At 35.1% G+C, this 23,398-nt stretch overlaps 1 protein-coding gene across 1 annotated transcript in view; it reads right to left on the reverse strand.

Moving 5' to 3' along the window:
* Positions 1-23,398, reverse strand: part of EYS (eyes shut homolog) — a gene marked incomplete at its 5' end in the record, with an annotated part of 591,920 nt that overhangs the window by 560,377 nt on the left and 8,145 nt on the right. The window contains one exon of the mRNA XM_079298292.1: positions 20,930-21,034. Coding sequence (XP_079154418.1) covers positions 20,930-21,034 — 105 coding nt within the window. The remainder of the gene's footprint in view (positions 1-20,929; positions 21,035-23,398) is intronic.

The following is a 23,398-nucleotide window of genomic DNA, read 5'->3' on the forward strand; positions in this document are numbered from 1 at the left end:
GCATTTAGCCTTTACCACCACCAGAGTGCAGTCCTGGCTCAGGCTAATGGGCTCAAGACACACCGAGGACCTTTTCTGCAGCCCTCTTCCCAGCACATCTGCTTCAGTGCATCTCACTGATGCAAGAGGCTCTTTCTCAGTGCCTGAATTTCCCGTTTGTTGAACTTCCAGAGGCTCTGTTGGCTCATTTCTACCTCTTTATTAGCTACCCTGAACGGCAGCACCTCCCTTCAACATATCAAGTCTTTCCCTCAGTTTGTGGTCATCCATGAACCTGTTGGGGAAGTCAGATGTGCCTGTTGGGGAAGTCCGATGTGGATCCCTGAATTACTGGAACAGGTCTCTCAAGAGAGGCTGTAACATCTCTGCCAAAACTGGAGGTTTTCAGTCTCTTTATTGGAAAAACCCCTCAGCAACTTGATTTAACTTTCAAGTTAAATGTTATTCTGACATAGATTACCTCTTGAAGTCCTCCCACAACCTTAGTTATTGGTACAAACAGAAAATACAGGACAAAGCCTACTTCTTATCAATTTTATAAAGTTTCATCAGATAAGTAGTTAAAGAAGGAATAATTAACTACTTCCATAAAGAATAATCCAGGTTCGACAATGCTTTTATTACACATCTGGTAGCTTTATTCTTATAAAATTGATTTCAAAGAGATAAGACTTGGCAAATCTCTGTTTCCTGAGCAAAAAAAAATATGTGTTTTCTATGACAGAAGAAGTAAGACTCCATAATCATTTGAGAATGGCCAGATATTTAAAACATTACATGAATTCCATCATATGGCAGAGATGGACACCACATTGTAAAATTATTGTTATTTACATGATGCTGTGAGGAAGCTTTCATTCTTCAATTTCTTCTCAATATGATCCTAAAGATTAACATGTACTGGGAATAACTGCTACTATGTGTGTTCTCATAATAAAAAAACTTTTCAATTCAAAATTTCCTTTACAGTTAAAAATCATACCCAAAGGCATGGGTATAACTTCTTGTTCCTCTTTCACTATTCAGAGATTGTTAGAGTTATGGTTTTATTCATGAAGGAAGGGTTCTTATAGCTCAAAGGATATTCTTTGAAATTCTTGGAATGGCTCAGAGATTGAGCCATTCTCAATATCTGAATTAATTGGCAAAATTGCACACTCTCTTATCTTTGCAGTCCTGTTCAAGCGCAATGGAAACCCAGGGCAGTCTGAGTTGAATTATAATTTCATATCTAGCACACCCACACAAACTCACAGTAAGCCTTAGGAGAAAGTTCAGATAGATAGAAGCAGATAAAATTATTTGCTTGGTGAAAACTACATTTTCTGAGAAGAAGATGTTAATGAAGTTTTCAAATGGAATTTATATAATACAAAATAGACATCTAAAAGTTAATAAATTAATCATTCTCTAAAAATATCTCTTTTCCCCTACTGACTATGCAGCTATGTATTTATCCATGACTACTTCAGAGGAAGGCAGCTCAAGATGAATTAATACCATCTCTAGCTAAGAAGCTCATATTAGGTACTGACAAGATTGTTATTAGAGACTCTCCATGTGCTTCAGCATTTAATCTTATCTACAAGGTCAGGTGTTCTTTGGGATATTCCACCAGGGTGAAAGCCTCATCTCACTGAAGATGTCTGTACTATTATCGTTACCATTTCAAGGAATTCAAGCAGCAACTAAAACACCTGTTCCCTCTGGAGAGAATCTGGAACACAAACAATTTTGTTTCTAGTACACTGCAAGACAAAAAGAATGTCATGGAACTTGGTACTTGCAGTTTTCACTGTGACTTAAACACATGCTTGACCAGAAACTGATTAAAGAAAACTGAAAACTTTTAAGTCTTAGTGTTAAAAAATCCTGCCCTATTTTATATAATGTCAAAAGACTGGAGCATTTCATAGCTCACATATTTATTAGACTCATGTTAACATGACACAATTAAGTACTTGATAACCCTTTTATTTTTTTTTTTTCCCCACCATGGCACTTGAAATATCAAAGCATCTTTCTCCAGCTCAAAACAAATATTATTTTACAGTCATGTTGCCTGAGAATGACATTTTCAGGAAGGAGTTCACATATTGTGATTTACCTCTGAATTAGTTAGTTACCAATCAAATTAGGAGCAAGAGCTCAATTGTTTGCAGGTTTATGCACAAAACTTTAATTTGTCTTGGCAAGATTAAGAAAGCCATATATTATTATAACATCCTGTACTTTTGTTGATGATAGTGTACAAGTTTGTATGAATTGGTTTCTATTTTCTTCTTTTTTTTTTTTTTAAATCCCAAGACTAGTGTCTATGGAAAGAAAAGCTTGAAAGTGCAAGATTCAATTCAAAAAGCCCTGAACACAGATACACAAAATGCACCCCAGCCTGATCTCAAAAAAATCTTGTGTTCTAAATACTTTGCCATTTTTTTGTTTTGTTGTGGTTTTTTGCTTTGTTTTTTTTTATTTTTTGTTTTGTTTTGTTTTGTCTTTTGTTTTTGTTTTTGTTTTGTTTTTGTTTGGTTTTTATTTTGAGACACTCTGCAGGGAGAACTGGGAGCAGATACTTGCCTGGCTATACCAGAAATTACTTGCTCAGAAAATTCCTGGCAAGTGCATGATGTCTTCTTGCTGAGCCCTAGGGCAAAGACTGCAGTATAAATAGTGATAATAGATGTGACCTGTCTGGTAAACTATTATAAGATCTGATCTTGTACATAGAACAAGTACTCACTGTAGCTGCTTTTTTTTCTGTTTGTTTTCCTTTGTTCATCATTAAACTATAAAAAAAACTATCAATGTCAGCATAATTATTGCACCTACTTTGTTTTGCTTTTCAATTGATGTGTTATGTTGGGTCCTTCCTTTTTTGCCCTTTGGAAAAGAAAGATTGAGGCACAGGGAAGGGGGAGAAATGTGTCTCTCCTGCTCGAAGATTAAAAGAGAGAAAATGGTCAACCATTTCCTTCCACAGAGAATGTATTTCCCAGCTGTTGCGATAGAAAATATTGTTACTGCATTAGCCTATTTATTGGATAAATTTCTTCATATTTCTGTGAAGTTTGTGTACTTACATATATTGTATATAATGAACTGTATGATTATAAGATCCACACTAGGAAATGGCTTGATGTACAATGCACCAAATGAATAATTCACATTGATGATGTTTATCCTTTATGCCCGGTACTCCTCCTCCATCTTTTATACATATTATCAAATTATTGTACAATATTTGCACTGTTTTAACATGCTCGCTATTAAACAAATCAATGAACTTTAATAAAATTGATTTTTCAAACATAGCCTACAGGGTATTCTGTAAGAAATGATACCTTGTCTTCAGATTTATTCTTATTTTTTTTTTTTTAGCTCTGCTTGTCTAGGTATAATTTTGTTTTGGAATTTTGTTTTTTAATGAATAAATAAATAGTTTAGTTAATAAGGAGAGTTGAGAAGCTACCTCCCTTCATCTGCTCACCATCAGATAGATGTTGCAGTCCAGGGTGTGGTTTCTGGCTCAGGCTGTCCATTTCTGTAGTATAAAATCATATGAACCATATGCTGAAGTATGTCCCACAGGCTCAAATTCAGCTTGCTATGCACTCAGTGCCTTCCCAGCAGAAATATATTCTCCCCTGCTTGTAGGGGTAATCATCCCAGCTCTTTGGGATTATTCCAGTTACCGGACTTCTAATTCTACCCTGTTGAACTTTTGTGATTCTTGCTGACCCAGCTTTTCATGTCTGTCAAAATCTCTCTCTATGGGTGCACTTTCTTCTGACTAAATCACTTCATCCAGTTTCATGTGATGCACAAACTTGGCAATGATGCATTCAGTCCTGTCATCTAGATAGTCTAGAAAGACATTGAACAGTATTGAGCACTGAATGAACCCACAACCTCAGTCATGAATGGGTGCCAGTCCAACTTTGTGCACCCACCTTGTGTTCTACAGTATAGGCCATTTTGCTCCAATTATGGGCCATCTGTGAAGTCCTTTGCTTAACCACATTGTCAGAAAGGATGTTGTGGGACACTGTACCAAAATTATTTACTAAAGTAAAAAAATAAATTCACAGCTCTTTATAATCCAGTGAACAAACTGCTTCATCATTGAAAGCAATCAGGTTGGTTAAACCCAATTTACCTTTGTTAAAACTATGTTGGCTTTTGCCAACAAATCTGCCACATATGAATGTAAATCCACACCACTCAGTAGTCAGCCTGTCTGCAAACAGCAGTGATGCTTCCAGCAGGGTGAAAGGCTGTGGTTCTCAGTCTGTGTAGACACCAAATATAATTAAAGTGTTGGTGGTGGCCTTCAGGATTCTTTTGAAAACACCATATAATCATATACATCAAATGAATTTTTTTAAACTCTAAATTACACTTCACTTTCACTGAAGTGGGTGCGGAAATAATTTTACTTTATTCTGTACTTAATTTCTTTCATACTTCTGAGAATATTATTTGGCTTCTAGAGAAGTTTCTTGCCTTTTGATATTAACCCTCAATTTCTGAGGCAGAAATTAGGACTTTACCATTACTTTCCAAATACTGATGAACACCGTGATCACAATTTGGTATTAATTAAATGGTAAAAGTTACTATAAATCTTAAAAAAAAAGGACAGTAACGAGGATTCACTTAGTTAAAGAGTAGTAAAGCAACATCATGTCATGTTTTGCATAGTATTTTAGAACATAACTATATTTTATATCACTCCATAACTATATCACTATATCACTATATCACTCCATGTCCAGGCCAGAATGTTCTTTGGGAATTAATCTTTGTTCTCATGCATATGTCCTTAGATCTTTAATTGTGTTCAAATATAATTCATAATGTTCAAATAGAGGTAACTTAATATATAAAGGTCAGACTCTTGATCCTACAGTCCCTGTGTGCCAGGCAACCAAGTTGTATTTATTTTACGTTACATTCTGTATTTTCAAATAGCAGTTAAATTCTGTGAATATTAATATAATTAATGAGTGATGGACTATTACACACTATGATTAAGCAATCACTGAAGTTCTACTAAAAGAGCAAAATGTACTAATAGCATAAAATCCATTTTGATTAATATCCCTAGCATCAAGAATATATAAACTGTCCTTTCAAAAATATGTGTATCACCCCATTGGAAGGAAATACTGGAAAAATAGTTTATTTTAGCTTTTTCATCATGGCTAGTTACCAGCTTGATCCATCTGTTAATGTGCAGGACACCATAAAGCATATGTGAAATAAATCCATTTTTCATGATCTTAATAAGGATAGGTACCAAAATATATGACAGAAATATTTGGAGAACTTTCTTTGTCTTCATTGCATTTATATTTTCAGGTTTTTTATTTTTGCGTAGCGCATGCACCTCTATTATAATTTATTGAAATATGTTTGTTTAGTTTATAACCTATATTTAATAAGAATGCTACATATAATTGATATATATTTATATATATATGAAGAACAATCACTTGAATGACAATAAAGCTTTTTTTTGTCATACTCTTCAGCCTGCCATTTAGACAAAAATAACATGTACCAGTAAAACTGTATGAAGAGACAGATCATTCAGAGGGAGTCAGAATGGGTATTCTAGGGCAATAAGAGTACAGAAATAGAAACAGTCTGTCTGCAAGATGCAAACTATATAGGATTTAACCAATTTCAAATTTACAAGGTCAGTTATCTTTCCATAGACATTTTGACCTGTGTCTAGCCCATCTAGTAACCCACTGGGCATGCTACCTTCCACTTAGTGTGGAAAAACTCTAATGAAACATTGTCTGGCTCATATTCTTCTATTTTTAATAAAAATATTTTGCACTCTATTTTTGCTATTACTTTCATCTCATATTTTTTTCTTCTCTTGAGGAAAGCTACTGCATTAGCTTCCTAGGTCTAGTAGCTTTCCCAGATGAATGTGTTTTCAGTGTAACATGCTTCAGCCTGGCCACCTCTACCTGCTGGTGGCTGTACAGTTCTATCCATTCTCCAGCTCAGCTCTCAACTGAAGACCACTTCAGCCAGATCCATACCACAGGTTTTACGTGTATTATTCACATTCCTGTCACTTTACCCAAACCTTTCACTCGTTCTGCACTGTTTGTCTAGCCAATTGCTCACTCACATTTTGACAATACACAGTTACCATTTGCTTCTGTCATTTTGTCAGGGCTAGCATTGCAATTTTAACACTCAATTGTTCCACCAAAGCAGCCTGACTTTTTGAGGAAGTTAGACTTCAGATTCCAAGATGTAGCTGTGAGACTCAGAAAAGGCAACACGTATCTTACAAAGCATGAAGACTATAATTTAGCATTGAAATGCCATCAGAGATAGTAGGCTATGAAAGAAATAAAATGAACTGCCATGGCAACACCACTTTTTTGTTGTTGCTGTTTGTTTGTTTGTTTGAGTTTTGGCTATAAGGCATTATTCTTCCAAAACAAATTTTTCTATAAGAACATTCTTCTTCTTTTCCTTCTCAGGAAAATACAGATGAACTGAACCCAGTTTGACAGTTAAACACTGATATTTTCCCAGTGATTCTAAAGCTAGCAGTTCATAAAGTATTCTATTTTTCAAAGCTATATTCACCTTGAAAAAAATATGATTCACTGTAAATAACCAGTAAAGTCCATAATGTTTCACTAGAGTTAAAATTTCAACTTATCATCCTGGGCCCTTCTAATGAGATGCCACTTAGTAGCTACACCTAGTTGTTGAACAGTTACTGTATTTTTCCAAAATAAATATTTCAGTAAAAGCAGCCACCCACAATACAAAAAATTCTCAGGACTTGGGAGCATGACTGTGTTACTTGGTCTTCTCTCAGCAAGAATTTATTTTCTAATATTACTAGGGATTATTGGGTGTTTTTTTGAGGGGAAGGGGGACAGGAAGGAGGAAGTAAGCACATATTGCAGTCATTATAATTTGCTTTATTTCTTAACAAAACACAATTCTTTAGAAAAGCAGACTTTTAAATAGGTTTCAAATGTCTCAGAGTATAGGAGTGAGAAGCTGTTAAGACCTTTCTGACATCTGTGATATTAATATGAAAATCTGCTAAACCTCATTGTATTACAAAGGATAAAAAATATAATCAGTTTCAACTTGATAGGTACAGCCTCAAGAAATTTTTTAAGGTTGTTCTTCTGGAGGAATCTCACATGAATTTCACTGAGTAATCAAGTTTGGTTGGTAATGGCTGTTCTTTTGGTGATCTGAAATACATTAATTCTTATGTAGAAAATGAATAATTAGAAGACATTTAGTGTAACTAATTATTTCTCTGTATTTCATTAAGTAGAATAAATAATTATTTAATTCATCACATGCACAGCTAGCAAGTACAATTATCTGATTGATATAATTTCATAAATGATAGTGACATTATAGACATTGTCACTTTTTCCTGATATTCCTTGAGATGTACTAAAACCACTCTGCCTTTATAAAAGGCAAAAAAAGATAACTGATGTATTCAACGTAATACAAGTCATGATAACCCATCTTTTATAATAGGTATAAATCTTCCTGAAATGTATAATTTTTCTATATTTTTCTCTAAATTATAATAAAGCTTTTAATGAAATATTGTCCCATTATCTCTTGAAAGTCTTGACTATTAATTTCTCCTTCTAGAGCCAGATGATATTTCATATGCTAGAATGTATGCAAAAATCTATTATTTTTTACTTGTTAAAAAGTTCTGTCCTTGTTATAAATTTGTCAGATAATTAAAATTAGAAAATAGACTAAGACATGATACTTTAAGCATTTAAATAGTTTATTATATTTATCCTGATACCTTGAAAAACAAACTTTATGAGTTCAAGTTTATGTAATAAAACTTTTTGCATGCAAAATATCATTAAATTCATTAAATAATTTCAGATTCAGAAAAGTCACAGGTCTAAAAGTTCTATTTCTATCTACTCCATGGATGGTAAGGTGTTCTGATGCTTCTAATGACTGAAAAGTTTTGCCATTAGCTCTCTATCTCTATCACAGTAGAGAATTCACAATATATTTTTGTCTTCAGGGAGCTAAAATTGAATATGTTACCTTAAATGTAGAAAAAAATTGAATCTATGATAAGAAAATCACAATACCTAAGTACTCAATTACCACTGTCAGTCTTTCAGCTCTCAGTGATAGCTTGTTTTATGTGTCCTAAGCAAAAAATATGGAAAGTGAAAACTATTCCTAAAATACATCTTTTCAACATATGTTCTAAAAAAAAAAAAAAAATAATAAAAGGACTATTAACTCAGAGATATGAAAAAGAAAAAGAAAATTTGGAAAAGTAACAGATAAGAATATGATTTATGTTACTAACATTACTATTTACAGCACACATTTACATCATATAGCTGATTTAGTCTTCCTGTGGACCCTTGTGGATGAAAATCTGTACATGAGCCACAGTGTGCTTTTAGAAGCCCAACAATAAAAAAGCCCAAAAACCTGTAACAAACCCCAAAAGCTGATCTAAAATAGGAATGGACAGTAGTCCATGGAAGAGTATTCATCCCCTCTAATCTTCCCTCTTAGGGTCCCATCTGCATTACTACACCCAAGTCTGGGTGGTCAAAACCAGAAAAGCTTAAAATGATTCCAGGAAAGAGCCACAAAAAATGACCAGAACTTTCCTATGAAGACTGGCTGAGACAGTTGGGGTTGTTCAAACTGGGGAAGAGAAGACTCTGGGGAGACATCATTGAGACCTTCCAGTAGCTTAATGGAGCTTAGTAAAGGGAGGGAGAGGGACTTTTTATATAGGCAAATACTAATTTTATATAGGAAAATAGTGACAGGACAAGGGGCAATGGTTCTAAACTGAAAGGCACAGGTTTAGATTAGATATTGGGAAAAATTTCTCCACTGCAAGAGTGGTGAAGAACTGGAACAGTTTATTTAGAGAGGTTGTGGATTACCCATCCATGGGAGTGTTCAGTTCCAGACTTAATGGGGAGTTGAACAAACTGGCCTGACAAAAGACGGCCCTGCCCATGACAGTGGGGTTTGGAACTAGATGATTGTTAAGGTCCCTTCCAACCCAAACCATTCTATGATTGCATTATTTCAGTGCTTCATTAAAACCATGCTAAAACAAGTTTAAAATGCTGCATTCAGTTTACTCAGTTGCATTAGAATAAGTGGAGAAAAAAGGTTCAAAAAAAAGGTAAGTGTAGCTAGTGATGCTAAACTCACAAAGTTCATTTCATAGCTATGGCTATATACATTTGCCACAGCAGTGGATAAAAATAATGCTCTTTGAATTTTGAAGAATATTTAGAATTATTTTATTACAGCAAAAGTCCACAGGAATGAAATGAGTATTCAATCTGAGAGAGAAAATTCAAGAGAGAATCGCACTCTCTTGTAGTAGAGTATGTGTGGGCCATGGGTAGCAAATACGAGTTTTGCAGTGTAACATGATAGAAAAATGTAGTTCAATGAAGGTAACGTCATGGAGGATGAAGGCAGTTGTCATTCTGTACAGCTCATGTGGTACAGAATCACCCAAACATGCCATTCTATTGCATGTACCTTGACATCAGAGAAGTTGTTGACATACAGCTTGAGAAGATAATTTGTGTTGAAAGACTGTATATTTGAAGTAAAAAAAAAAAATCTTAGCAAGATGTAAATGGGTGGACAAGAGCATTACTCACTCCATTTATCACTCCTATATATACCTGAAGAAAGAAAATGACTGGTGAGATTAACTATTTTTTGTGCCACTGTAATGCTACTGCAACTCTGCAACAGCAGAGCTAAATTTATCTCAAAGCGTACCAGAGTATGCTACAAATCTGTTTCACTGAAATGTTGATATGTTAATGCCTTTATTAATCTTTAGAATATAATTGCATCTCATTTTATAGAATGAAAACAAGGAGGAAAAGATAAGGTAATGAGATTAGTTAATGCTGGTGGGCAGCTGAGCTAGTGGGATGAGAGAGAATTGGAAGAACAAAAGTAAGAGCAACTCATAGGTTTGGAGAAAGACAGTTTGGAAAAAGAGAATTTAATGGGGAAAGCAAAATTGTGCATGCAAGCAGAGAAAAACAAGGAATTTGTTCACTGCTTTACACCAGCAGGCAGTTGCTCAGCCATCTCCTGGAAAGCAGAGCTCCATCCTGCCCAACAGTGACTTGGGAAGACAAATGTCCCTCATGTCCTTCTTCCCTCAGTTTTATATGCTGAGAATGATGTCATATGGTATGGGGTGTCCCTGTGGTTAGCTGGGTTCAGTAGTCCAGCTATGGCCTCTCCCAGCTCCTTGTGCATTCCCAGCTACTTGCCAGCAGGGCAGTGTGAGAAACAGAAAAGCCCTGCTGTGCAAACACCACTTAGCAAGGAACGTTGGTATAATATCAACACTTATTTTGGCACAAATACAAAACACTGCATTTATATGAGGTGCTGTGAGGAACATTAACTCCATATCTGCCAAAACCAATAGAAATTTTTCAAAAAGTCAGGGTTTATTTTGAATGACAAGCAAGTTAATTTAATGAAGAGGAAGCTAAATGAACTTGCTTGATATAAAGAAACATGAATTTGACCAAGAAGTTAAACTAAAGTTTAACCAAATTCCAGTTAGTAAAGCAGAATAATTCCCTTGGAATCATGTGCAATCTGTACTATGCTCTATTTCTCTCCTGGTTGATGTCCAGACTCCCCATGCAGCTGTCAAAGCATGCTTTTTGTTCTCTGAAAGTCCAGCTGACACAGTTGGCACAGGCTCAGTTTAAGCTTAAGGAAGAAAGCTGCTGAATCCTCTCAGGGAGTATTTGCAGACTGGTTATGGGCTGGATTCCTGCCTAGTAAGTAGGAAGAGTAACCAGATATCCAATTTTTTCTGTCTAACCACAATTTATGCAAAATAGGCTGGAGAAAATACCCATGCCTAGTTATGAAGGCAGACTAGAACTTCAGACAGGTCTACTGTACTGCTAACCACAATGGATTATTATTTCATTGTGTGACAGTACCCATCAGTGATGAATTTGTCAATTGGAGTTGGTCTGCCAAGATATCTTTTATCTACAAGGAAATTTCCTCAGCCCTTTTATCAATTGCAATTCATAAGCAGTAAATAAGTAAAACATATGTGGCAAGGCTGCAATAACTTAAAGGAGTGTAATAAATGGTACTAAAAGGAGGCATAGAAATGATACAAAATGATGACATATTCCATGAAGTACATCATGGTTTAACATCCACATTCAGGAAAATAATAATATATTTCTCATTCAATTAAAAAAAATATAAGGAAGACAAAAGAAAATTATATGCAGGGTAAATAATTAAGTTTACTTGGAATTTAGTTAAAGAAACATTTCATAAATTTTCTTGATGATAAAAAGTCATCACATATAGAAAGGATAAAAGTCAGTGAACTTTCTATTTAAATGTTTCCCTGAGAAAGTACATACAGAACTTTTTAATCAACCTATAATCTTTTTGTAAAATCAAATTAATTTCCATAAACAATTTCAATTTCTTACATGAACAGTCATAAATATATATTAATAATTCACAGCTAGAGAGATATTATGTGTATATTTTAGGTGTTATTGTTATGAGGTTTTGTCTATCCAAATGTATCATTGATATGTAAATTGATTTTCTAGGTATCATAAGAAATCTGAAAAGATGAAAGTGAAACTACATATGTAACCAAGAAAGTTTATATTGAACTTATGTAATTAAAATATCATTAAGATGCAGCCAATGGCTCAATGTCCAAGTTGAGATCAATGACAAATGGCATTTCTCAGGGCTCACTGTTTGGACCAGAATTGTTTAACATCTTTGTTGGCAGTGGGACAATGGAATTGAGTGCACCCTCAGGCAACTTTGCTGTCTACACCAATCTGTGTGGTGTGGTGGATATGCTGCAGGGTAGGGATGACATCCAGAGGGACCTTGACAGGTTTGAGAGGTAGTTTAAAAATATGAAATGCAAGATTCCACACCTCGGACAGGGCAATTCCAAACACAAATACAAGCTTGGCAGAGGTTTGGCTAAGTTTTGGTAAGGTTTGTAAGAATAGGACAGAAAGGACAGGAAAGGACTTTGGGGTATGAGGTATGTAGTGAGAGGACAAGGTGGGGGTGGATTCTAGTACCTGAAGGGGGGTTATAAAAGCAATTGAGAGAGACTTTTTCTACAGGTAGATAGTGACAAAGACAAGGGGCAATGGTTTAAAGTTGAACGAGGGCAGGTTAGGGAGAAATTCATTACTGTGAGGGTGTGAGACACAAGAACAGGTTTTCTGAAGTTGTGAATACTTCATCCCTGGAAAAGTTCAAGGTCAGTTTGGGTGAAAAACTTGGTCCACTGGAAGATGTCTTTGCAAGAGTGCTGGAATTAGAGGATCTTTAAGGTCTCTTCCAATCCAAACCATTCTATGATTCTGTGCAGATTCTAGGTTTATAAAATATCTGCACCAAAAAAAATCCCATACCAAGGCACAAGGTGCATAGATGAGTAGGTTGTTCCAAGTGTACAAGCTGTATTTAAGAAAAGACATACAGAGAAGTACTTGACATAAAACTTTAGAACTAGACAAAGTGAAATATTTTGTTGAAGAATCAATTAACCTTGGAAAGGGATCCCAACTTAACCCCATAGATCATCATTAAATTTGATCATGGGTAGAGCTGCCCCTAAATTTTATACATAATGCTGCAGTAAACTCCACTGAGTTGTGAAGGTGTTCCTTTTTTAAGGAACAGATGTGCAAAATTGGTCATTGGTGACCTTTATGTTATTGCTAATTACATCAGCAGTGTTTTATTGCTGTAAAACTGTGGCTCTCTTCTCAGGACTTTCTGATTCTGTTTGGATTGAGTATTTGATTTGAGGACTGCCTGTGGAGGTTGGATGCAGCAACAGATAAATATTGTGTGCAGCCTCGACTATAAGGTGGCTGAAGTAAAACCATGCTATTAATTGATTTTAATTTTTATTTTTAATTGCTGAAGTCATAACATATGCAGACAGGGTTTGTTTTGTCTGAAACAGTGTGCTTTAACAATTTGGGCAGTGACCTCACTATTTCAGTCCCAAGTTATCCTCTAAAAAGGATTGCCAATTATATTGAACATAATAAAATTGTGTGGTAGCTTTTGTGAGGTTTCATTTTATTGAATTTTTTAATTGTGCCTTATTACAGCTAATTTTCACTGTTTATACAGACTGTGATCCTGCCCATGTCATCCTATATGCTATTTTTTTGATGATTCAGATTTAGTTGTAATACATATGCATTTTCCATTCATCCTTTTCACATCCAGAGAGTGAATTAAAGCATAACATTGTACTTTATTAAAGTAGATAAACTCTTTTAAGGATGTTAAAGATATAATGTGAAAAACATGGAATAAAATTATGTGAATCAAAAAACCAAAACTCCAAAATTAATTTGTAAAGATGAAAGAATGGCATGAGATTAATGCTAAGGAGACCTTTGTCTACTTTTACTGTACTGCCTTTAATCACAGAGTAAATCACATCAGCTGGTATCATCTAATCTCATCTATCTTCTGCTGGCTAAAACTTTGTTTTCTGAATGTAAGTTCTCTCATTTTTAACTAATACAAAAGACAAGGTACATCTAGCAAAATGTTCATCTCATCTGTATTGATGATGTTTATAAAATTGAAAAATAGGGAAATTAAGCTATAATATATCCAACTATTTCCCATTTCATTTGCAGCAATGGGGATTGTCCTTAAAACAAACAAACCAACAAACAAACAAACAAACAAACAAACAAACAAACAAAACCTATTGAACTCTCTGGATCATATTAATACTGAAAATGAAAACAGCATGAAGAAAGCATGTTATATAAGTAAGTGCTTTTTATATAAATCAGGCACCATAAGGCTGTTATAATGCAAATAGAAAAATACTTTCTGTCACGTTTCATCCAATATTCTACATAAATAAAAGGGAAACATATATCAGTTTAAATAACATGCAACAAAAAAGATGAGTAGCATAGGAGTAATGCAGAAATGTTTTTTGAAACCTGAGAAGGGAGGTTGTCATGGAAACAGCTGGGTTAGAAATCTTTTTGTTGCTACAATTTTATTCAGCTGATGCTTATTTTTTATGTTATTTTAATAAATTAATCTTCCTGAAGTCATTAATGATTTTAATTTTTCAGAATATGGTTTTATGTTAAGAACTTTCAGATGTAAAGAAGAGACTAATGGCATATTCATGTACACTGAAACATACAAGAATGAAAATTTTCAGTTATTTCTGCTCTCATCTAGCTGAAAGGCTAAAAGAAAATCTGAATAAAAGAGTGAGTCATTCCCTCAATAAAAAGCTATCATGACACTCTGCACAATATTTTGCCTCAAATGAACTAAAAGAAGAGGTAAATCTGTAGAAACAGTTTCACCAACTTTGAAATACTTAAAACATTTATTCTATATGAATAAAACAGGTGAACTGAAAAGTTCAACAAGCAGAATTCATCTATAAATATAATTTTAAACAAAAAAAGTTTAGAATTGAATCAAGTAATTAAACAAGTAGCAGGGTAACCAGAAAGGAACAAAAGTACTCAGTGATAAAAAAGAAAAATTCTTGCTAAATAGCCCTGTCTGCATTTGATTAGTCTTCATGAGTATACCTGCAACAAATACAAATTTCTAAATATTAATTTTCATAGAGAAAAAAAGGTAAAATACCACAGAAGCAGTATGGAAAGAGTAATGAGTGGCATGTCTTCAGAAAACAACCTGAAGGAAGCAATATAAAACAAATGTAAAAGCAAACTCAAAAAATTAATAGTGTTTCAATGAGCAATATAAATAGCCAAAATTAAAAACATCACCAGGGACTAATAAAAACATTCTGTAGTCTGAGCCACATAAAAGAAGAATGTACAAAGAAACTACAAGGCCATAAAACATACAGGGAATGAATCCATGCATTTGAAAATGTACATTTTTTCTTGGAATAAGAGCTGATCTAAGTCTCCATGGACTTTTTTCACTGTTAAACATGCTGGTTCACTGATAGGCAGCAAGTTTCCAGGACACATTAATCTTAACAAAGGTTGGAACACAACACAAGTTCCTTAAGATTTTGTCATTACTTATCTGCACTTCAGTTTTCTGATAGATGGTGGAGAATTACATTCACTCTATGTTGAGCCAAAACCATGTTTGTTCCAACATCACCATTAAAACAAGTATCAAACAGTAGCTGCACATATATCATCACTTAAATTTCCTTGGCCATTGCTTCCATCAGTGAAGATGGCATAAGGTTGCACTTTTATTGCACTGAATTCAGAATACATATTAATCAATACTAATCAATCCTTATGTTTCTAATGGTAAAGATCACATGGGGACAGCAAGTGATGGCAAGAGAGAGTGCCTATCATTTCCCTCAGTGTTTTTGATACTGACCAGAGGTTTTCTCTACTCCAAGGAAAGAGCCTGGAGTGTCTTCCAATAAAATCGATTAAAAGCATCAGATGGTATTATTTGAAAGCACAAGATGCCTTGTTATGTTGGAACAAAGGTTTCAGAATCCTTGGATTTCCTGTGCCATCTTCCAAACATAGCAGCTACAGGTACAGCTCTTGGCTCTATGGCAGTACTGAGCAGAAGGGTTTTTTTAGGACCTTTCCACCCTGATTATAGGACTTACCGTTATAGTGGTTTCCCCATATTTCAAAAATCTTGTAAAAAATTTCCTTATGTTACTTGCATCAATGAGTTACCTGAATTTAACTATTTTAGAGCTTTCTTCCTACAAATTTCATCCTTTCTTGCAAGACAGACTAGAGGAGGGTAAAACAATGAAGGTTCCTATTTTTACTTTTCTTTTTCTTAAATATGCTGATTCACAACACTGACACTTGTGGGTTTGTAGTGGGATCACCTTGGATGGCTTCCAGACCTCCATCTAGCTAGCTGCCTTCTTACTCCCTCTCATCAGCAGGATGGGGGGAGAAAATTACATGAAATATCTCATTGGCTGAGATAATGACAGTGAGATCACTTACTAATGAGAATGATGGAAAAAATAAACTCAACCTGAAAAAAATTAATTTAATTTATTGCCGAGAAAGCCTAGAGTAGGATAGTGAGGAATAAAGCAAAAAATAAGACATATTACACTTGACCTGACCTACCTAAAGTTTAGAAATAATGCTTGTAAAATCTCCTGCACAAGGTCATCAGTGTATAGCAGTAACTGGTCACCCAAGCTATATTATCACACAATTTCTTTCCTGTCAAACAGTTTCCAAAGATGTTTACAACACTCACCTGAAAGCCATGCGTGTCTTAAAAGGACTTAGGTAATGATTTCATACCATATTTAAACAATTGTCTGATTCTTTATGACATATTTACTCCCTCTTATGTTGAGGTGAAAAAATAAAGATCATGCTCTGCCACAAAAATCCACAAGAGTAGACCCTGGAGCATCCATTACTTTAAGTAATCCATACCTTTTCATGAATGGGCTTCCTATGCTATGTTAATAAAACTAGAATATAGTACAGGGAAATTAGAAAAACAAAACAAAAATAAAAAAACCCCAAACCATCAAACAACAAAACAAAGAACCATCCCCCCAAAACCCCCCCAAACCCAAACCAAACCAAACCAAACCAAACCAAAAAACAAAACCAAACAAAACCACCCCATCATCAAAGCAAAATTGCTTACAAGGAATGGATTTTATCTAGTTACCTACTTTTAAAATTTGACTCCAGGTATTTCATGTTTCCAGCAACGCTGAGATACTTGTAGTAAATTAATGATCTATATGATTAAATTACTTCATTCCATCCTATTTAGTGACAATATGTTATCAACAGCAGGATGGACTACTGGAATAATTTCCAAGAAATGTCTCAGCTGTATTACAGAGAATTTTAATGGATTATTTTTAAAGCTGCTGAAAGGGGATTTGTCATATAAAAATAAAAGTTTGAGTATTAAAATTGACCACATATTAAGAAATTGAATAACCTGAAAGTAATTTATAAAGCACAATATATATTTTCAAAAAATGAGGTCATAGAATTAAATGTACATATGTTAGATTTGGTAAATATATAGAGTTCTGGTATATTGACAAGGAAAAACAATTGTGCTTCTCAAGGATGAACAAACTCTATATGTAAGTTTGAAAACTTAAACTAAAAAATGCAGGTTTTGGGGTCATTTTAATGGACTGTGTGAGGGTGCAGAAGTATTTGGGGTAGATCTGGAAGAACTCTTTAGAAGAAAAAACTGTCTTGGAAGGTTCATATAGACATAAAATGATGATTGCCTTAATGTAACACAGGTAAATTTGCACATTCTTTGTGTTCTTGCCACTTTAAGCTCTTTAAATAAAATAAAACTAGAGAACCACAAGTCTCAATCAAAAGCAGTTGTATCAGATTATTAATCTTCTTGACAATTTAATTCTCCTAACTCCCCCCAATGGCAATATATTAGTTGTTCTGTATTTTATAAAGACACAAAATCCTACTTATCAGAAGGAGCCGAAGTATCACATTCTTGTGGAGTTAATGAACCTTGTTTATTAATCAGGCTAATCAGTTTGCTTTCTTCAGACAACCAAATATCTACAGCACACAGTACTGTGAAGAATCCAGTCTTACATTTTTCATGTTCGTGTTCTCATTGGGCCATTTATGCATTTTCCAGATGCAACACTGCATACCCTGTGTAACCAGATGAGCTTTTGGAAAAATATTTACCTTATAATAAAAATGTGCTAGTCTTAACATCCACTTTGAATGAAAATTCTATAAGATAAAAGATAAAATTCACTCTTTTCTTTCAAAACATATAGGCTTACTCTATATTTACTATTATACAGCATCTCTTAATTATTAAGCCATGTCAAAACCATTAGTTAAACTGTCTTCTCCCACTGCTAATGCAAAGCTCTTTGGGAGTTTTTCCACATCTGTATTAGCTTAGCATTAATGTTTCTGAAAGAAAAACTAAAAATAAATTAATCCTTGCCTTCAAAATTGATTATTTTAAGAGGACATATGCTCACTTACATTCAAATAAATTAAAATACTGTTATGCCATAATTTGAAGAAAAAAATATTCAATTGATTTTAATGTATTATCAATTGCTAACTGTGGTTACCCCCAAATGCAAAGGTTGATCTTTTAGTCAAAGGTAAAAATCAGTGCTGCTCACTTCTGATGTGAGAGAGACATTGATATAATACTTGCCCAACAAAGTTGTCTTGAGATGTTTCTAGTAAAATACAGATACTATTACTCATAAAATAATAATCTAAATAAAATTAGAAATAGAACCTCCACTAAAGACGGGAATGATCTTTACGTTCATTGCAGCATATTTGATATTGAAAGGTCAAATTTGAGAAGACATCTTTGTACACTTAAATAAGGTGTAAATACTATCTTTGACAGCAGGGCAAAGCAGAAATGTGCAAGGAAAACAACAGCTACCCACCTAATGAATAAAAATGTTATTGGTCTAGTCAGAAAGACAGTTACAGATACAAGTTTTTTCATTACAAAAATTTGATCATTAGGGTATATCCAAACTCTCTGTGTTCCCTTGTCTATTGCTATTGAATACATATGATTTATTTAATGTTTTAATTTTTTATTTTCTTACTATTACTTACTTATTAAAACTCCAGCAACTACAGTTCCTCTGATAAGCAAAACTTACTTTTTCCAGAAATCCAGTAGGACACTGGCTGTCAATGAGAGTTTGGACAGATAAATTGCCATTTTTCACTTAAAGATTACTTCAAGTAATCTGTGTTATCTTTTGAAGTGATACTCTTGTTAGAACTGAGCTAGCAGTAAAAATATCCAGCAATGTAGCTACTTGTGATTTCAGGCAATTTACAGACATTATTTAATCATAGCAATGTATTTGCAAGGTGGCTACATTAGTTTATCCACACCTTCACCTAGAGAATATGAACTGAGATATTAATTAATTTAGCCAAGGGCAAAAATAGAATGTGTATCACATTTAGATTAAACTTCCCCTCTTTTTAGCTCATTGTTAGGTATTCACATCAGTACAAAATTTTCCCCTTCTCTAATTCAGTTTGCTATTGTATTAATAATCTAGCTGCAAATTTTGATTCAGCAAGTCTCAACTCTTTTTAGGAAAATAATCATTTCTGCAGATGACCCCTGGTTCACTATGAGGTTTTTTTGATCATTTGACTGATGATGATGAGGAATCACTGCTATAAACTGCATTTTTTTAGAGTCACTAGAAGCAAACTCATGATTTTTAGTATATATATCCATTACATAAACTTCATTGTTCCACATCACACACACACACTGGGAATTATAATAAAAATTAATTGAATAAGGAAGCCTTTACAAAGTGACTGGCTTTTCTTTAACGAAAGAATCACAGACAATTACTAATACAATGCCACAACAATTTTGTTTCCTGTCACTGACATGCGTTCTGCTTCATGAGAGATCTCCTTTTAGATCTGTGGTTCAGGATGCTTCTGTGTAAAATTCACTGTAGATAAAAGTTTTGGTGAACACCAAAAGTCAAAATACATGATAGCTAAGTGGTGCATTGAATGTGACAATCTCCATCTCAGAAGAACAAAGGAAATAATGTTTGTGTTGATGTTTTGCTGCAGCCTTTATTCAGTGAAGCACCTGACAGACTTACATTTGTCTCAGTGAAGCAAAAGCATCACCTTATCTTTGAAGATATAACTCAGTACTGTCTTCAGTTCCCCACTCAGCAGATACCAATCTCGAGGCATTTAAGGATATTATGTTATTAAACACATTAAAGTTCTCTTAAAATAAGTTGTTCAGGTTGAGAGGATTCACTGGAGACCTGTATTTCAGTACTCTGACATTTCGAGGCTTTACTGATCACCATCAGTTTATCTTCAAAACACCACAGTACTCTAAGTACTTCTTAGCCCAAAACTGTATAAAACTAGTTTTCTTGACCTTATCTTCCATAGGAACATGAGCTCACACGTCAGAACCAAAATTTTAGAATTTATCAGTAATTTATCATCCATATTTATAAATGAAATTACAAATTGCAACCACAGGCTCCTTTGATCAAAGCAATTTCTAAGGTTAGGAATTTTGAGCCCACTTTTTTTTACATTTTCTTAGTCAACACAAAATTATGTACAAAATATCAAATTAAACAATGTATATATAATTAGCAAAGCAAAATCTTCAGTATCATATATTCTTCTCTCTAATTTTGATTGGTCTTTTTGCATTGCTGTTAGCTCACTTGCCACCTGGCCTGATGCATCTTAGATGTCCCTTATATCCTCTAGCACAACTTCCAGCCTTATACAATACTATGAATACTTCAGGACAATTCTGATACCATGAAGATCAGGCAACCAGATTGAGGTCATACAAACTTTAGAGCAATGTTCAGTTCTTTTGGGAATTAGTAATTAGGCCACTGGAAAGGTTGGGGTTTCTATGTTTGCCAAATTTCAACATTTTGCTACCTAAACCCTACATTTTTTGAAAGAATGTGTTGCTGTGAGGTGTCCATATGAATACACACCAAACAATCTAAAATCTTCAGTTCTGTCCTATTTATTTCCCAATATGTTCCAGTACAAGTCCTCTTTTAATCCAAGTAATCTATAATTTATAAGAATTTCTTATGAAAAACTAGAAAAGTTTCTTTTTATTAGTTTAAATTGCTAGCTCTGTAAATTTCACAATGCAAGAAAAATTCTTTGATTTTACAAGACTTTATAGCACTTGAATAGCAAATGTAGGACTCCGATGTAGCAATGCAATGGCAATATTTTGGCAGTGTAGCAATTACATAAAAAGTATAAATGCTTACCAAAACGGCAATTGCATTTGAAGCCACTAATGTCCTCTTCACAAGTTCCTCCATTCCAACAGGGTCTGTCTTGACACTCATTGATAGGAACAGAACATGTTTCTCCTGAAGATTTGAATTAAAAAAAAAGGACAAATATGCTGACATGTTCAAAAAATAGAGATATGTTGGTAATAAAAAAGTCAATGGGATTGTCATAGTTTATATGGGGACATCACTGACCACAGTACACTGCATAGACTCCCAGTGTGTCATGAATTTTCCTGCTTCACTGGTTACAGGGCAGTCCATTTTGACAGGCAAAGTTGGAAGTATTACAATAAGGCAAATAGAGAGCTTTCCTACTGAGCTTGCTCATAGTCCTGAAGCTTTTTTTCCCAGTATACAAATCTACAGCATGCAAGTAATTTTGTCCAGTTTCATCAATAATTTTCGCCACTTTGCTCTCTGACACCTTTAAAGCAGAATTGGGAAGTATCATTGCACGTGAAAATCAGGCCAATGCTTATTTACAGACATTTATGTGTAATAGAACAATTCAGCTTATGTTCTACAGCAGGTTTTCAGTACTGTAATACTGGACATTTCATCTATGTAATACAGAGGAGAAGATCAAATCACTAAAGAACATTTAATGAGGCAAAATGAAGATAAAAGGGAATGAAATAATTAAGATCAAAGATAGAAAGTATAGTGAAATGTAGATTTGTAATCTACAAAACGGATTGCTTTGATATGCAACAGGAAAAGCTATTTCCAGTGTATTGGATTTGCAAGGCAAGGTTTTGGTAGAAGGAAGAGCACAGGGATGACTTCTGTGAGAAGGTGCCAGAAGCTTCCTCCATGTCCAAGAAAAGCAGTACCAGCCAAGTCCAAGGATGCACTGCTGGCTAAAGCTGGCTGGACCAATCAGAGGTGGTGGTAAACCTCTGTGATAACACATTTAGGAAGAAGGAAATAAAGTTCTTATGCAGGTTAAACTGGAGCCAGAGAGCATCTGAGTGAAAATTTGTGAGACAAGCAGCTCTGCAGACCCCCAGGTGAGTGCAGAGGGAGGGGCAGGAGATGGTGCAGGTGCCAGAGCTGAGATTGCCCTGCAGCCCCTGGTGCAGCCCATGGAGAGGCAGCTGTGCCCCTGCAGCCCAGGGGGGACAGGGGGGTGCAGAGATCCACCTGCAGCCCACAGGGGAGGAGACCCATGCCAGAACAAGTGGATGCCTGAGAGGAAGCTGTAAACCTGTTGGAGGTCCATGCTGGAACAGGCTCTTGGCAGGGACCTGCAGACCCATGGACAGAGGAGCCACTCTGGAGCAGGGTTCCTGGTAGGACTTGTCACCATGTGGGGGACCAAACTGGAGCCTTTTTGAGGGGCTGCACACTCTGGAAGAATGACCTATGGTGAAGTAGTTTGTGGGAAATTATTTCCCATGGGATGGACTCGTGTTGGAGAAGTTAATGGAGAACTATTTCCTGTTGGAAAGACCCCATGATGGAGCAGGGAAAGGATTTTCCTTCCTGAGCAGCAGGAGAAGCCACAGGTGGGGAACTGACCATAACCCCCATTCCCTGTTTCCCTGTGTGCTGCTGACAGAGAGCAGGTAGAGCTGAGAAGGAGGAATGGGTGGGTGAAGGTGTCTTGAAAGGTCTTATTTTGCTTCTCATTATCCTGCACTGATTTTATTAGTAATAACTTCAATTAATATCTCTAATTCTAGTCTGTTTTGCCTGTGATGGTATTTGGTGAGTGATTTCTCCTTGTCTTAAGCCATGAACCCTTTGTTATATCTTCTCTCATCTGTCCAGTTACAGAGGAGTGTGATAGAGAGGATTTGGTGGCAGCCTGGTATCTAGCCAGGGTCAACCCACTACATTCAGCCATAGGAATATGGAGGTAAATCAACTTCAGTAGTTATAAGAAATCAGCAGCATGGAAAGCATGCTGGGCTTTCTGTGTATCTTGCAGCAGAAGATAAAAAGAAACCAAATTATGATATACCTCTGAAGTCTTTGCATGGTGAAAATAATTTGGTCTCTTCTCTGCAGCACACCTACATGCCCTCTCCTAGATTCATATGAACCAAGACTCTTGGCTCTCAAAAAGTGTATCTGCTACGTAAAAAAGGTCTTCATTGGAGAAACAAAACACCAAGATTCTATTCCACACATAAACTTGTGATAGAAGGGATTCAATTGGGGTTTTTCTGCCTCTAAATATGCTCTGCATTTTCCATAAGATTTGAAGATACATGTATGAAAAGGAGGAGAAAAAGCATAGTCCAGAGAGAGTTCAGGTAGCTCAGTAAACTAAAACCTTTCTGCTAAGAGCAGCTGCTGAGTGCTGTCTAACATATGCCATGGCACCAGTGAGCATTACAGAAAGGACTGGCCAAGTTATAAATTAATTTCTGAGTCCTTTAATTTTTTAAAGGATTTTCTTTGAAGTGGTGATAAAGTAATGGCACTATATAC

This window comes from Erithacus rubecula (assembly GCF_903797595.1).
Source record: "Erithacus rubecula genome assembly, chromosome: 2".
NCBI lineage: Eukaryota > Metazoa > Chordata > Aves > Passeriformes > Muscicapidae > Erithacus > Erithacus rubecula.